The 15900-nt window shown below is 45.0% G+C and overlaps 1 protein-coding gene across 1 annotated transcript; it reads left to right on the plus strand.

Moving 5' to 3' along the window:
- The first annotated feature begins 1577 nt into the window (after nt 1–1577).
- On the plus strand, nt 1578–5703 carry Rpl13l1 (ribosomal protein L13 like 1). Its single transcript, XM_039099291.2, has one exon. The coding sequence runs from the start codon at nt 4118–4120 to the stop codon at nt 4697–4699; it is 582 nt and encodes a 193-aa protein (XP_038955219.1). The 5' UTR covers nt 1578–4117; the 3' UTR covers nt 4700–5703.
- The last annotated feature ends 10197 nt before the right edge of the window (nt 5704–15900 follow it).

Raw genomic sequence — 15900 nt, forward strand, 5'->3', positions numbered from 1 at the left:
ACGCCAGTAGCTCGTTCACTCCCGCCATCATTCCAGATTCTAAATGACCGTATGTCTTCCCCGAGAGAGGCTAGCAGTTAAGGTGACAGCTCCTGTTCCTACTTGCTTTGTGAGGCGAAAGTCTTCCCTTCTACCCTTTTCAGACTCTTTGCACGGTGCACGGCCCAGAGTATACACCGTCTTCCAGGGGCAGTAGGCAGTGGGACAACCTGAAAGGGTGTTGAAACCAGGAGCATACCTCTGATGAAGCCTGCTAGCTTGGCTGTAACTCATGCCTGCCAGCCATCCCATATTGCTAACACAGGCGGAGCTTGGAGCTTAACTGTAGACACGGGAGAAGAGTTTGGCCCAGAGCAAGGTCAGGTTGACCATATATTCGAGGATTATTATTGTTATTACTGGAAGTTCCCCAACCGTAGCCTTCACTCAGAGCCAAGCAAGATAGAGGGCAGCTTGAACTGTTATGTCTAAACTACTGAGAAAACTTGGAAAAGGGCCGACTGCTTGGTTTAATTCAAGGGACTGAGGTGCATATTTACGTATCAAAGAGACCTGGCGCACCCTGCCCCCAACCCTGATCTTTCCCTGATCTGTTCCCTATACAACAAGACATTTTGGTTTCTTGATCTCTCTCCTCTCTCTTTCTCTCTCCCTACCCCCACCCCCATGGTGACTTCCCTGGCCTCGGTCCTTGGGGCCAGTGAACTTGTCTAAAAGCAGCTCTCCAATAATACCCTTCAGTGTACCCTTCACTCTCCAGCCCAGGGCCTGGACTGCCCTTCCCCCAGAGGCTCTACCCTCTATTATGCTCTCCCCCCACCCGCCTTTCTCTCTCTCTGCCTTCCTAATGCTCCTTTTGCACCTTTGACCTCCTGGCCTCAGTTCTTACTTCTTCTCTATCTCTTCCCCTTTTCCCACATGATTCATCATTTTGACCACTCTGGGCTCTCCCAGATGTGTCTGCCTCTGGCTATCTGCTCTCCCATGCCTCCATCATGAACTGTCTCCTCCACCAAACCTAGGAGCAGTCGTGTCCTTTCCTTTCCCATCTCCACCCCCTCCCCCGCCCCGCAACATCCCGGCTTTCCACAATCACAGACATCCTAACCAGCTGTACAGCTACAAAATGGGTGGATGCCCATTCTACATTTTAACTCCCTGCCAGCTCTCCTCCCAGTTTCCAGCCCGACTCCTTCAACCATTTCTCCCAACTGTTCCTCCCCCAGTTCCCCAACAGTCTGACTAAACAGTCCCATCTCCCAGTGTTCCCAATACCAGCAGCTCCAAACTACAACTGTCCTAGCCTGTCTGCTCAACACAGCTTCTCCTGGCTCAACTGACGCCTAAGGATATCTTCTGCATCAGCCGCCTTCTCTTTTCACTCTGCTAGCCCAACCTTTCTCAGCCTCAGCTGGCCTCATATCCGATCCTGTTTCCCAGAGATCCTAGAGGCAACCAACACTGAAGGTCAAAACAGTTCTTCTAACAGCTAAAATTCCTTAAAGGGACGGCTGACTAGCAATGGGGGTGGGATGGGGTGGGGTGGGGGGCTGGGGGGCGGCCCTTTAAAGGGCCAGGCGCACGAGATAAATCACAGTACACGCAGGTGTGGATGTTTTTTCTGGGAACTTTGAATCACCCAAGGTGGAAAAAAAATCTGCCAACCAAGTCCAGAGATGTTTCCTGTATTAGTCACGAATTTCTAGAAGAACTGAAGTGAACTGGTAGAATGAATGAGGATATGTAACCAGCCCCTTAGCAGAGCCCCCTCGCCCCCCCAGTTCTTAACACAACTGACTCCATGATGGAAGGTACCATTCAGGCCATAAAACTCAGCACACAGACAGCACCACCTCCCGAAACGAGTACAAAGACGGAACCCATCAAAATCCATAGTTCTGGGAAAGTCTCTAAATATGATAACCTTGACTTGTGACTTCTGCAGATCCGTGTCTGGCTAACTGCTCTTGTTAACTTAAGTATGTCAACCCAGAACTTGGTGTTTGTCCTTAAAGTTCACCCTAAGAAAGGCTCAGGGATGGCCAGGGATCCTGAGCACCCCATGTAGCTGCTGACCAGCTGATAAAGACCTTTAATTGACTTGAAAAGTCAGGGACTTTTTAACATCTGTTTAATGACGTTATCAATCATGTCCACATAGTGAATACCCCTCAACATATATATAATTTATTTATATATTACATATTGCGTTTATGATAGATATAGTTTACACATAATACACACAGGTAATTTATTAAATCATGTTATATTGAAGTAGTAAAACCAGCTGTCTTGCATCTGAGAGGCTGAGAACTGGGTGGCTGTTCCGCCCATGAAACCCAATAAGGTACTGAAAGCCTGGAGGGGTTTTGAGAGCTGCTGTCCTTCAGCAAAGATAGAGTCTAGAAATGACAGTTCTTATATTACCAACGAGTCAACCGAGTGACAGCGCATGACCATGCAGAGTGTTCTCCATCTTGTATCCTCTCTGGGAACGTTTCAGGTTTGTTTAGATTTTGATCCCCCTCGAAGGAGAATCTCATGGAAAAATTGCTCAACTCTGTTCTAGTAACCCAGAGATGACTCAGCTAACTTAAATTCCGTTGAACTGCCTGCTTGTGCAGAACCCCCCTTCAGCTAACTGCTTATCTCAGCTTCTGTCAAATTGCTTGCTTGCAAAACCTGCCCCCTGTAGCCGTGAAGCAATATTCCAGAATGTGATTTCTGCCCTCAAAACTCCCGATGCTCTGGACACTCAGAGCTACGCTTAGGTCCCAAATACCCGAGTGGAGTCCTAGCTGGCTGAAATGAAAGGCTTTCAGTTGGTTCTAAACTGTCTCAGTGGTCATCTCTTGTGGGCTCCCATAGTAATATGTTTCTATGGATCTGGGGAAATGTCTGTCTGGTTGCCTTTCCGGTGTTTGTTTGTTTGTTTGTTTGTTTGTTTGTTTGTTTGACACAGGGTTTCTCTACATAACCCAGGCTGTCCTGGAACTCCCTCTGTAAATCCAGCTGGCCTCAGACTCACAGAGATTCATCTGCCTCCAGAGGGCTTCAGTTAAAGGTGTGGGCCACCACTGCCTAACTGCCTGATTTTTTTTTTAATTGATGTTAGCATTACTAAAACATTTAGTGAAAAAAAAAAACATTTAGTGGGTTTCTTGTTAGAAAAAGAAAAAATAAAAACAAAAAACCAAAACAAAACAACAACAAAAAACAGAAACAGAAACAAAGGAACAGAACCAGTTAAACAATGAGAAAAACTTAAGTGTTTAAAGATGGGTCTCGGGGCTGGGGATTTAGCTCAGTGGTAGAGCGCTTACCTAGGAAGCGCAAGGCCCTGGGTTCGGTCCCCAGCTCCGAAAAAAAGAACCAAAATAAATAAATAAATAAATAAATAAATAAATAAATAAATAAATAAATAAATAAATAAATAAAGATGGGTCTCAGCAAAAATTCCAGCAAGGTTGGGCGTGGAGACCGACAGAGCATTTGATTGGTTATCTTTAAGGGCATTCAGAGGTTCCCTTAAACTGCAGGTACATAAACGCATGCCAAGCCAAGACGTCTTTCCCTTTCTCTTTTTTCTTAAAGGCTGAAAGAAATTTTTATGACAGAGACACTTTACCTTAAGCCCAGTCCAAAAACACAAAACAAAACAACCACGCCCCCCCCCCAAAAAAAAAAAAAAAAAACCAAAAAATCTGCTCAGGAAAACGAAAACCGAAAGATAAAGAAGTAAGGTCAAACAAGAGTGCCTACTTTAGACTTTGCCTTTAGTCGATAAACTCTAAAATTAGTTTAGTTTAGCATCCAGTTCAACCCACATGTAATTTTTTGAAGAGCTTTTTACTATGCGTTACCAATTTTCTCAGTTTGTCTTTGTTGTTCACAGATGTCTTACATTTTAATTAAAGCAAACTAACGGGCGATGAATAAAAAAAAAAAGCTCCATTGCCTGGGGTTTGATTAAGCATGCAAGATGAACAGGTTTAGAAATAGCCACATCTAGATCTCCCTGGATTTTCCCCCCAAAACATTTGCAAGGTCATGATTATCCCACATAGAGACAGTTAAGGCCTTTCCGCTCGGCCGTTCTCCTGAACAGGAGGCAACCATGGCGCCCAGCCGGAATGGCATGATCCTCAAGCCCCACTTCCACAAGGATCGGCAGCAGAGAGTGGACACTTGGTTCTACCGGCCAGGATGCGAGATCCACAGATGCAAGACCGGGCAGGCGAAAGTGCACCGCATCGCCCCTCGCCCCATGCCTGGTCCCATCAGACCCATCGTGAGGTGCCCTACAGTTAGGTACCACACCAAGGTTCCGGGCAGGGGCTTCAGCCTGGAGGAACTCAGGGTGGCTGGTGTCAACAAGAACATGGCTCGCACCATCTGCATCTGTGTGGACCCAAGGAGGCAAAACACGTCCACTAAGTCACTGCAGGCCAAGGTGCAGCACCTGAAGGAGGGCTACCGCTCTAAGCTCATACGTTTCCCCAGGAAGCCTTCTGCTCCGAAGAAGGGAGACAGATCTGCTGAAGAATTTAAATTGGCCATCCAGCTAACAGGACCTGTGATGCCCATCCGGAATGTGTACAAAAAGGTAAAAGGCCGGAGTCATCACAGGAGAAGAACTTTTAAGGCTTTTGCCAGTCTTCGCATGGCCCGTGCCAACGCCCGGCTCTTTGGCATCTGAGCAAAAAGGACAAAGGAAGTTGCAGAGCAAGATGGAGAAAAGAAAAGGTAATGTGCGGTTGAGCTGCAATAATTTTTTTCCTTAAAGAAAAAAATAAAAGACAGCGAAGTACACGTAGTAGCTTACCGCTAAATATTTCCTCCTTTAAGAAACTGTGTGTGTTGTTGTTGTCTCTGTGCTAGCTAGGGAATGTGTGTTTTGGGGACAGTTTTTTTTTTTTTTTTTTTTTTTGGTTCTTTTTTTTGGAGCTGGGGACCGAACCCAGGGCCTTGAGCTTCCTAGGCAAGCGCTCTACCACTGAGCTAAATCCCCAACCCTTGGGGTCAGTTTTATATGCTATTTTGGGGACTTTCTCAGCTTTCCCCCTAAGAAAGCTGCCCTTACTGGGTCTCTAGTTATCCTCACACGTTTACGAAAACACGAGGGGTCTCGAGACACTGCATGAACCGATCCCTCAGATGTGTCTCTTCCCAAGAGAGCCAATCAGTTCCTTCTGAGCTAGGAATGGAGCGTGTTTGTTGGGTTTCCGCATGAAGCTGTTGCAGATTGCAGGGTGCTCCCCTGACAACTCTACCCCGGGGGAGAAAAAACAAGTGCTTCTTGTCAGCGTCTTTAGCACTGACTGCCCATGACATTCTAGATCTAGACCAAAATGCTTTCAAAGCAAACAAAAATCCAATACTTTTAATCACATTGGGTAAGAATAGCACACTACCACAGATTTTGAGCCAAAGTTCAAGCAAACTTTAACATTGGTGAGGACCATGGATATTGGCCAGGTCCGTACCCAAGATTCCCAGAGTTCTGCTGCCAAATTATATTCATTGGGGACTTATAAAGAAAGTACCTACCTAACTCCTGCATAGATTGCCAAATCTTGTAAGTTTAGACTCCATTTTAGAGACCATGAACTCAGGTAAACTAACAGGCTGGTACCTAGCATTAGTTTCCAAGTTGCCCCCCAACAAAACCTGAGCCTAGGTCTGGTTTCTAGGCTAACCCCAACAGACCTGCATCTGCAAGTTAATTTCCCCCAACAATCCAGCATTTCCAGGTTAATTCCCAACAACCCCACCTCTTGCCTGACGACCACCAAGGCAGGGGGAAACAGAAGTTAAGTTTATGGTGTGACTTCCAGCACCGGCCAAGTATATGAAAGGCCAGAGTAGCTCTCCAATTAGATGCTTGCCATGCTAGAAACGCTAGTATTTACTGTAGTTACAGCAAGCTTGGGGAATTTCTATATGGGACATCAAGTTGATATTTTAAAAACTGCGTTTCTGGCTTAAGCTGCAGTATCCAAACACAGGAGCAAAACCACCTGACAAACAGGATGGCTCGGCGGTCTCTTTTCTTCAGGATGTCTTAGGTTTATATATACCTTGACCGACCCTGCTGTTGTAGCCAGTCTGGGTATTGCCAGACGGGAGAGGTGGTTGCTGAGATTTGAACTCAGGACCTCTGGAAGAGCAGTCAGTGCTCTTAACCACTGAGCCATCTCTCCAGCCCATTGAGATATCTTTATACCAAAAGAATATTGTCTCATAGGTTGACAACTGCTACAACGAAGTCTCATTTGGTTGGAATCCTTGACACTCACCCACAAGAGTCATCGACTAGACTCCAATAGAGGGGAGCACCTTTTCCTTCCCTTTGCTCCATAACTCAACCTTTATTTTCATTTTCACTTTCGTGTATGTGTCTTTATGAATATGTGGTGGTTTGAATAAGGATGGCCATTGGCTCATACATTTGAATGCTTAGTCCCCAAGGAGTGGCCCTATTTGAGAAGGATTAGAAAGATTAGGAGCTACAGCCCTGTTGGAGTGGGCGTGGCCTCGTTTGGATGGGTGTGGCCATGTTAGAGTGGGTGTGGCCTTGTGGAGTGGGCGTGGCCTCGTTGGAAGAAGCAAGTCACTAGCAGTGGGCTTTGAGGTTTTAAAAGCCCATACCAGGCTTGTGCTCGCTAGCACTCACTCTCTCTCTCTCTCTCTCTCTCTCTCTCTCTCTCTCTCTCTCTGTTTGCATACCTGTCTGCCACCGTGTTTCCTACCATGATGACAATGGACCATACCTCTGAAACTGAAGAAAGTCTGCGATTAAATGCTTCTCTTTCTGATGACTCTGTCCTGTGTCAAATTGACACAAACCCAGCCAGTACCACTTCCCTTTCTTGATAGAGGATAGCCTTGAAGGGTAAGCTAGAATAAATCTTTTATCCTGTAAACTGCTCACCAGACTATTCTATCACAGCACTGAGAAAAATAACCAAGACCAGTATAAGTGTATATGCCTGTAGTTCTGTGATAACAAGGCTACTCTTAGTTACTGTGAGACTATGGAGGGACATCAAGTCCGACATACGGCATCCCTCTCATAATATTCAGTTTAGCAGGTCTCCTACACTTAAAAATTATCCACTGGAGGGATGGCTCAACAGTGAGGAGCACTGGCTGCTCTACCTGAAGTCTTGAGTTCAATTCCCAGCAACCACAAGGGGGCTCGCAACCATCTGTGATGGGAATCTGATGCCCTCTTCTGGCAGGCAGGGGTACAAGCAGATAGAGTATATATGATATACGATAAATAAAATATACATGGAGGGACCCATGGCTCCAGACACATGTGTAGCAGAGGATGACCTTATCTGACATCAATGAGAAGAGGCGCTTGGTCCTGTGGAGGCTCGATGCCCCAGCGTAGGGGGATGCTGGAGCAATGAGGTCAGAGTGGGTGAGTGGATAGAGGAGTACCCTCAGAGAGGAAAAGGGGAGGAGGGAAAGGGAGGATGGGATGCGGGATTTGTGGAGGAGTAACCGGGAAGGGGGATATCATTTGAAATGTAAACAAATAAAATTATTAATAAAAGAAAGAGGGCTGGAGAGATGGCTCAGTGGTTAAGAGCACTGACTGCTCTCCCAGAGGTCCTGAGTTCAAATCCCAGCAACCACGTGGTGGCTCACAACCATCTGTAATGGGATTCGATGCCCTCTTCTGGCGTGTCTGAAGACAGCTACAGTGTACTCATATATAATAAACAAACAAACAAACAAACAAATAAATAAATCTTTAAAAAAAAGAAAAGAAAAGAAAGAAAGAAAAAGAAAATCCACTAAGGGTGGCATACAAATATTTGCATATTAAGAACGTGAAAAAAACAGACAGTAGTTTTAATAAATAAAAGAGGGATGGACTAAATTAAAAGGAAACAAATAGGAGGTAGGGGTTATACTAACAGTATCTAAAGCCATGAGCAAAGCAAACCAAGAAGTAAGGTTAAAGTTACTGACAGACTCTGAAGCAGACCTTAGCTTTGTGTGTCAGAAGCAGAGATCGTTTGATTTTCCCTTTTTTAGGGCAATTTTTAGGTCTCTGAAAGTTCTCGGGTTTGAGAAACTGTGTTCTGAGGGTATTTTTGAGGTTGCGATGACTCAAAAGGAGAAATATTTTGTTCTAGAGAGAAACCTTTTGGGGTTTATTTTTTATCTAGGTGTAAGCCTCTAACGAGGTTTCAGTTAACACCAGAAGATATTTATAGAGTTCACAGGAAAACAATTGAGTAACAATCGAACTCTCGGTATTTTGCTTAAAAGGTACCTGTGCTTTACCAAGTTAAGGAAAGTTAGTGAGTGACTCAGTTTCACCTCTTGGCTTATTATGGAAACAGATCAGGATGCCCCTCATGCCTTTATGAATTATTGACTCTGCAGTCCTTTTCTATACTCCCCTCTAATTTATTTACTTTTTTTTTAAATAAAATCACTTTATTCTAATTAAATCACAACTAGGGGCTGGGGATTTAGCTCAGTGGTAGAGCGCTTACCTAGGAAGCACAAGGCCCTGGGTTCGGTCCCCAGCTCCGAAAAAAAGAACCAAAAAAAAAAAAATCACAACTAAAAATATCACAGAGGTCATTTCGGAATGCCACTCAAACGATTGCCTAGTATCAAACCCTATGTATCTCTTTGTGTATATGTGCAGCTAGAGTGGCCATTGTCTTCTCTTGCTGGGAAGAGACACCATGACCAAGGCAACTGTCTTAGTCAGGGTTCTCTAGAGTCACAGAGCTTATGGGTAGTCTCTATATAGTAAGGCAACTGGTTGATGACTTACAGTCTGTAGTCCAACTCCCCAACAATGGTCAGCAGCAGCTGTGAATGGAAGTCCAAGGATCTAGCGGTGGTTCCATCCCACAAGGCAGGCAGGCAAGAAAGAGAGACACTTCCTTCTTCCAATGTCCTCATTTAAGTCTCCAGTAGAAGGTGTGTTCCAGATTAAATGTGTGTACCGCCACGCCTGGGTCTGGGACTTGCTTTGTCCCAGGTGACCTTGAACTCAGAGATCTCTTTGCCTTAAGCTCCTGGGATTCATAGTCACTTTGGTTCAAGATCTCCATACCAAGATCTGGGTCAGAAACTTGTATCTCGCAGATCAGGGTCAAAGGTGAGCCTTCCAATTCTGGATTATAGTTCATTCCATTGGATTATAGTTCATTTCAGATATAGTCAAGTTGACAACCAGGAATAGCCACTGCAGCAAATTATAGAAGAAAGAGTTAATTAGGGCTTACGGTTTCAAAGGGTGAGTCTTCGAGGCGACCATCATGGCAGGGTACATGGGAGCAAGAAAGTAAGTATGGTGCTGGAGCAGTAGCTAAGACCTCACATCTGATCTTAAGTATGAGGCAAAGAAAGCTAACTGTGAGTGGCATAGGTTCTGGAAACTTTAAAGTCCACTCCCAGTGACATACCACCTCCAAATAAGCCACGCCTCCTAATCCTTCCCAAACAGTTTCATCATATGGCTTTAATACCAAAGTGTTAGCCCCGAAAATATACATAAAAATGACACTGTGTGTACTCAGTAAGTTATATTCAGGAATATACCTCTGTGTGTGTGTGTGTGTGTGTGTGTGTGTGTGTGTGTGTGTGTGTGTTTTCATGCATCCATGTGATAAAAATTAATGAAAAAAGATGTGAGTATAGGTCATGAGTTTGAGAGAGGCTACATGGAAAGGTTTGGGTGGAGGAAAGAGATAAAGTGTAACTATAATCTCAAAAGTGACCTTTAAAAGTCTACAAAGCAGGGGGCTGGAGAGATGGCTCAGAGGTTAAGAGCACTGTCTGCTCTTCCAGAGGTCCTGAGTTCAATTCCCAGCAACCACATGGTGGCTCACAACCATCCATATTGAGATCTGATGCCCTCTTCTGGCCTGCAGGCAGAAAGCTGTATGTTGTACACATAATACATAAATATTTGGAAAAAAAAAGTCTACAAAGCAGAGAAAGGGACATTAGTAAACGTCTTCGTCACTTAAAGCTGCACACACAGCATCGGAACATGGAAATGTTTGCTTCTCTAGATGCTTCTTTTGGTGCCTTTCTTTGTTTGCCGGATGCATTCCCTTACGTCAAGGTTACCTCAACAGTGTGCCAGCACTCTTGCTAAAATATGAACCATTTGTTCTCACTCCTAGGATCAGTGAAATACCAGAGGCAAAGAAAGATGTGAAAGTCCAAGTGGGGAGAAAGTTGGCTTGAGATTTTTAACACAAAAAAACCTTAGCAGTTGAAAGTATGTGTGTAAGGTCTGCTTGCTGACGGGAGCCTGGTATGGCTGTTCCCTGCGAGGATCTACCATCACCTGACCAATACAGATGCAGATACTCACAGCCAGCCATTAAGCTAAGCCTGGGGACCCCAATGGAAGAAAGAGGGGAAGGGTTGAAGGAGCTGAAAGGGATTGCAACCCCATGGGAAGAACATCAATATCAACCAACCAGACCCATCCCCACCCCTAGAGCTCCCAGGGACTAAACCATCAACCGAAAACTACACAAGGAGGAATCCATGGCTCCAGATACATAGGTAGCAGAGGATGACTGTCAGCGCCTGCACAGACACGGTACCGAGAATCGGGTGAAAGCCTGTGGGATTAAAGAAATGCGCATACACACACACACACACACACACACACACACACACACACACACACACAGGTTATCATATCAAGCCAGGAGAGGAAGACACGAAGAGAGAGAGAGAGAGAGAGAGAGAGAGAGAGAGAGAGAGAGGAAGAGAGGAAGAGAGAGAGGAAGAGAGAGGAAGAGGAAGAGCGGAAGAGTCTCCTGTAGCTTTATTCACCACTTATATACCCAAGTCTCCAGGTAGAAAATAACTGGCAAGCACAGTGGGAAACTTCGGTAACAAAAGCTAGGAGACCTGAATTAATTAGGGAGAAATCTGAGAAGACCAGCCTAAATCTCAAGGATAAAGGCTGAGGAAGCAAAAGGCAGAAGTAAATTGACCACCACCCAGGTGTGGCCCAGATGTGTCGGTTCCACATGCATCAGCCGGACTCAGCAGAGGTCATGCAGTGGAGACACCGGGTGTTTACTACTTGGTCTTTTCTTCCTGTGCCATAAATACATGGGAGAGGCCTCTGTCCAACAATCCCATGACTTTATCGCAGTAATCTTAACTGTGGCCATACAGTTACAAAGCGGCCAGGCCCAAACCCAATACGGCTCCCTACATCTCCCCCGTTATTCTTTTATAAAAGACCATTAGGTGGAAGTAGTGGTCTGAGAGAGATCAGACATGCCTCACAGAGTGCCCAGCTCGGCCATGGCGAGCCACTCTTGCAGTTAGGACTGCACCCCAATGGCTAGGAATGAACTTATGCTGTAACACACCGTTCTGGGCTATACGTGTGTGTTTATTGGGGGAGAAACTGGGCAGAGGAGCATTTGACCGGTCCATACGTTTAAATGGGGTGTAGCCACCTCTATCTTAGGATTGACCTCTGGAACCCCAGCTGTATCTGTCATAGGATCACCTTGTCGCCCCCAAGGTTCCATGTCTTAGATTGGTCAAGGGTCAGAGGAAGTTGCCTGTCTGAGGATAGCTACATTGGGTCATCTACTCATTCCTCTTATTTGAGCCCAGGGGCAAAAGAGCAGGGGCCAGATGGCATTGAAAGGTAAAAGTTTTAAAGTTGCCCCCCTAGACACAAAGTTTAGAGCAGAAAAAAAAAAACAGGTTAGGCCCCAGAATTGTATGTTCCAAAAAGCCTCTCCTAGGGCTATAGAATGGATAATTATATTGGCCAGCTCAACAGCTTTCTCCCAGAAACAAGCTGACCATAAATCTTAGAGAACAATCTTGAGAAGCAGGAAACAACTTCTCCTAGGAACTAGCGGACCATGAAGTTAAACAATCTGAGAAATAGGAGACAGCTTCTCCTAGGAAACAATCTTGGGGGACAGAGAGTTCTTCCTTGTGACTTTTCACTGTTATTCTATGACGCCATCCCTGCCCCCTCGGGTTGTGGTTTCTCCCTTTAAATACCTCTTCTCCCAGCCTCTCGGGGTCGAACTCCACTGCCCCTGCGTGGGATACGAGTCTCAACCCCAGTGCACTGGTTGCTATCGATAAACCTCATGTGATTACAAGGACAGTCTTGTGTGAGTTCTTGGGGGGTCACGTCATCCTGAGACTTGAGTGAGGGTCTCCCCACTCCGGGGGTCTTTCAGCATTAATTTAAGAGATTGTGGAAGTTGAGCCTCTCCTGATAAGTAGTGGGCACCTCATCTGGTTCTCCTCAGCTGCTACGGCCAAACCACCAAGGGCCGTAGTCAAGCCGCTCCTGTAATAAAATTTAGAATTCCCAATTGTTAGCAACTACTCCAGAAAGTTCACCCACTGTGCTTGCCTAACAATAGATTGGGGGAGGGTAACTCCAGCCACTGCAGACACAAAGGTTGCAGCAGTAATGGCTGCTACAATAACAGCGAAAATGCCAAGGTCTTTCCCAGGACAGTTCAGGATCGGTCATTCTTCTCTGGAACAACCAGCAGGCAATGGAACCATGTCTGAGATCTGCAGAACCAGGGCAGAGTTCCCCAGTCCACAGCAGCTTCACGAAGATGGCATTCCTGTGAAGCTACAGACTGCAAGATGACAACACCAGTCAAGGCAGCAAGAGTCACCAGGGGAATGAGGGGGGCAGGGGTAACAGCTGGAGTCCAGTCTTCTCCAGCAAGCAGCAGTGTACAGAGGGTCGGAGCACAGGCCGTGGTGGGATGGGACACAATGACTGCAGCAACGCCAAAATCTCTGTGATGACAAAAGATGAGGGGGAGTCCTCCATCTTCCTCCAAGGGCACAGGAATGACTCCAGGGACCCGAACCACGAGAGCTGAATCTTCATGCTCCCAGGATCAGCAAGTCTCACCAGCCACCTCTGGCAGCTGGCATACTCCTGTAGCATCCTGTAGAAAAAACACAAAGATTCCCTCTTCCCCATAAAAATACCTGGACAGGATCATGCCAATATGTGGATCTTTCTATTTCACCTAGGCAGAAGTATGCCTAGTTGTAGGGTGCCATAAACTCAGAGTGTTCCTTGGCATCCAAATTTTATTTGTTTGTTTTTTTTTTCTTTTTTTTTTTCCGGAGCTGGGGACCAAACCCAGGGCCTTGCGCTTGCTAGGCAAGTGCTCTACCACTGAGCTAAATCCCCAACCCCTTGGCATCCAAATTTTAAAATTGGATAAATGGAGTATTATTAAATAATTGTATAGCATACAGGGATATAACTCCCCCTTTTATTTATTAAGATATGGTTAAGATATTGTTTATTAAGATAAGTCCTCAAGGATTAAATTGAGGACACTGAGCACTTGTATTTATAAATTGACTTTTATACCAAATTATTGTCTCCAGCATTATTGTTTTGGTGATATAAAGAATGAGATTTTTTTGACTAATTGTTCCTATGTAAGGCCTATAGTCTGCCTGGTATCATTGTCCTCCCTTGCTAAGGGGTCCAGGCAATCCAGTTTGAGTTCTTAAATGGCCTATAAAGGAACAGTATTTAGTGCTCTTAACCACTAAGCCATCTCTCTAGCACCTCACAAACTTTTAAGCATTAATTAGAAACGCCAAATCCTGTAAATATTGTCCAGATTCAGTCGCACTAGAAATCCCTGAGCTGGCTGGGAATTGAAAGTAAGCAAATGGAGTCTTCCTCTTTTCATAAGGGTGTGTTATCAACTCCATTACCATTTTCAAAGAGCTGAGTCTATGGTTTTGTTTAGTTGTCTGAGGCAGAGCACTGAAAGGACAGTGAGTTGTCAGACATTCACACTGAAATCGTCACTCACTGATTTCATGTAGAAAACTTGCCTCTAGTAAAGCATTAAGTAATTGAAATCAATTGTAAACCACAAGCCACACATTGGCTATCAGTAGATGACCTTATCTGACATCAATGGGAGGGGAGGCCCTTGGTCCTGTGGAGGTTTGATGCCCCAGTGTAAGGGGATGCTAGAGCGGTGAGATGGGAGTGCGTGGAGGAGCTCCCTCATAGAGGCAAAGGGGAGGGAGGAGAAGGGGTGTGGAATGGGGGATTGTGGGAGGGTAACTGGGAGGAGAGAGTAAAGGTGATTATGGGAAATACAGGAAAGAAGACTCAGAGATAAAGGTTAGGGAGGGGCCCAGTCAGTACTGTGGCAGAAGCAGGCAAAATGGCCGCCGACATGTGCGTTCAGCAATTTTAATTCCCATCAATGTGCCATCTGTGTTGTTTAGATTCAACTTTATTTAGGGACATGAACTAAAAAGTAGATGTGAGAGAGAATTGTTAAAAATGATGTCGTTGCACCTTCTGTGTGATAAGATGAGATTTTTATCCTAAGAATAGAAAAACAAAAAGAAAAACAAAATAAAACAAGCCCATAACGCTTGAAGTCAAGGAACAGAAAGTCTGGGTTGTATAAGGTTCATGGACAATGGGTCTTGAGGATGATGTATATCTGATGGTTAAAGTTCCCAAGGCTGGACTGATCTATTCATGATAACCAAGAATGGAGCTCTATGGGGGCTGGAGAGATGGCTCAGTGGTTAAGAGCACCGACTGCTCTTCCTGAGGTCCTGAGTTCAAATCCCAGCAACCACATGGTGGCTCACAACCATCTGTAATGAGATCTGATGCCCTCTTCTGGTGCATCTGAAGGCAGCTACAGTGTACTCATAAACAATAAAACAAAATCTTAAAAAATAAATTAAAAAAAAAGAATGGAGCTCTATGAGAGCTTATGAGAAAATTCTAAGAAAGCAAGATGAGTTTGGTGACCTTGGTTTCCTCAAAAACACAGAGCTGCTCTTGGAATGTATTTTCGTGCTCTTCCCGGGAGTACAGAGCTAAACGGAGAATTCTCAACAGAGGAATCTTGAATGGCCAAGAAGCACTTAAAGGAATGTTCAGTGCTCTTAGTCATCAGGGAAATGCAAATCAAAATGACTCTGAGATTCCACTTTACACCAAACACAATGGCTAAGATTAAAAGCTCTAGAGAGCACATGTTGTCGAGGTTGTGGAGCATAGGGAACATTCCTCCACTGCTGGCGGGAGTGCAAACTTGTACAACCACTCTGGAAATCCATTTGGAGGTTTCTCAGAAGATAGGGAATAGTTCTCTAGACCCAGCTATACCATTCCTGGGCATATATCCAAAAAAAAAATCTCACCATCCCGCAAGGACACCTGCTCAATTATGTGCAGAGCAGCCTTATTTATAATAGCCAGAGGGCTGGAGAGATGGCTCAGTGGTTAAGAGCACCGACTGCTCTTCCAAAGGTCCTGAGTTCAAATCCCAGCAACCACATGGTGGCTTACAGCCATCTGTAATAAGATCTGATGCCCTCTTCTGGTATGTCTGAAGATTGCTACAATGTATATAATAAATAAATAAACCTTTAAAAAATTTTTTATAATAGCCAGAAACTGGAAACAACCTAGATTCTCAACTGAGGAATGGATACAGAAAATGTGGTACATCTACACAGTGGAATACTACTCAGCCATTAAAAACAAGGACATCATGAATTTCACAGGCAAATGGATGGGACAAGAAGATATCATCCCGAGTGAGGCAGCCCAAACCCAAAAGGATATGCATGGTATGTACTTACTCCTAAGTGTATATTCGCCATAAACTATGGGATAACCATGCTTTAATCAACAGTCCCATAGAAGCCAAATAACAAGGAGACCACAAGGGAGGATGGTCAAAGCTGTCTCAGAAGGGGAAATAAATAGATACTGGAGGAGGAAACAGGGTGGAAAGAAGGGATGGAGAGGGGAGCGGGGAAGGGTGGGGATCATATGTGGGGAGATTGGCTGGGGGCGGGGACAAT

Source organism: Rattus norvegicus, chromosome 20 (assembly GCF_036323735.1).
Source record: "Rattus norvegicus strain BN/NHsdMcwi chromosome 20, GRCr8, whole genome shotgun sequence".
Taxonomy (NCBI): domain Eukaryota; kingdom Metazoa; phylum Chordata; class Mammalia; order Rodentia; family Muridae; genus Rattus; species Rattus norvegicus.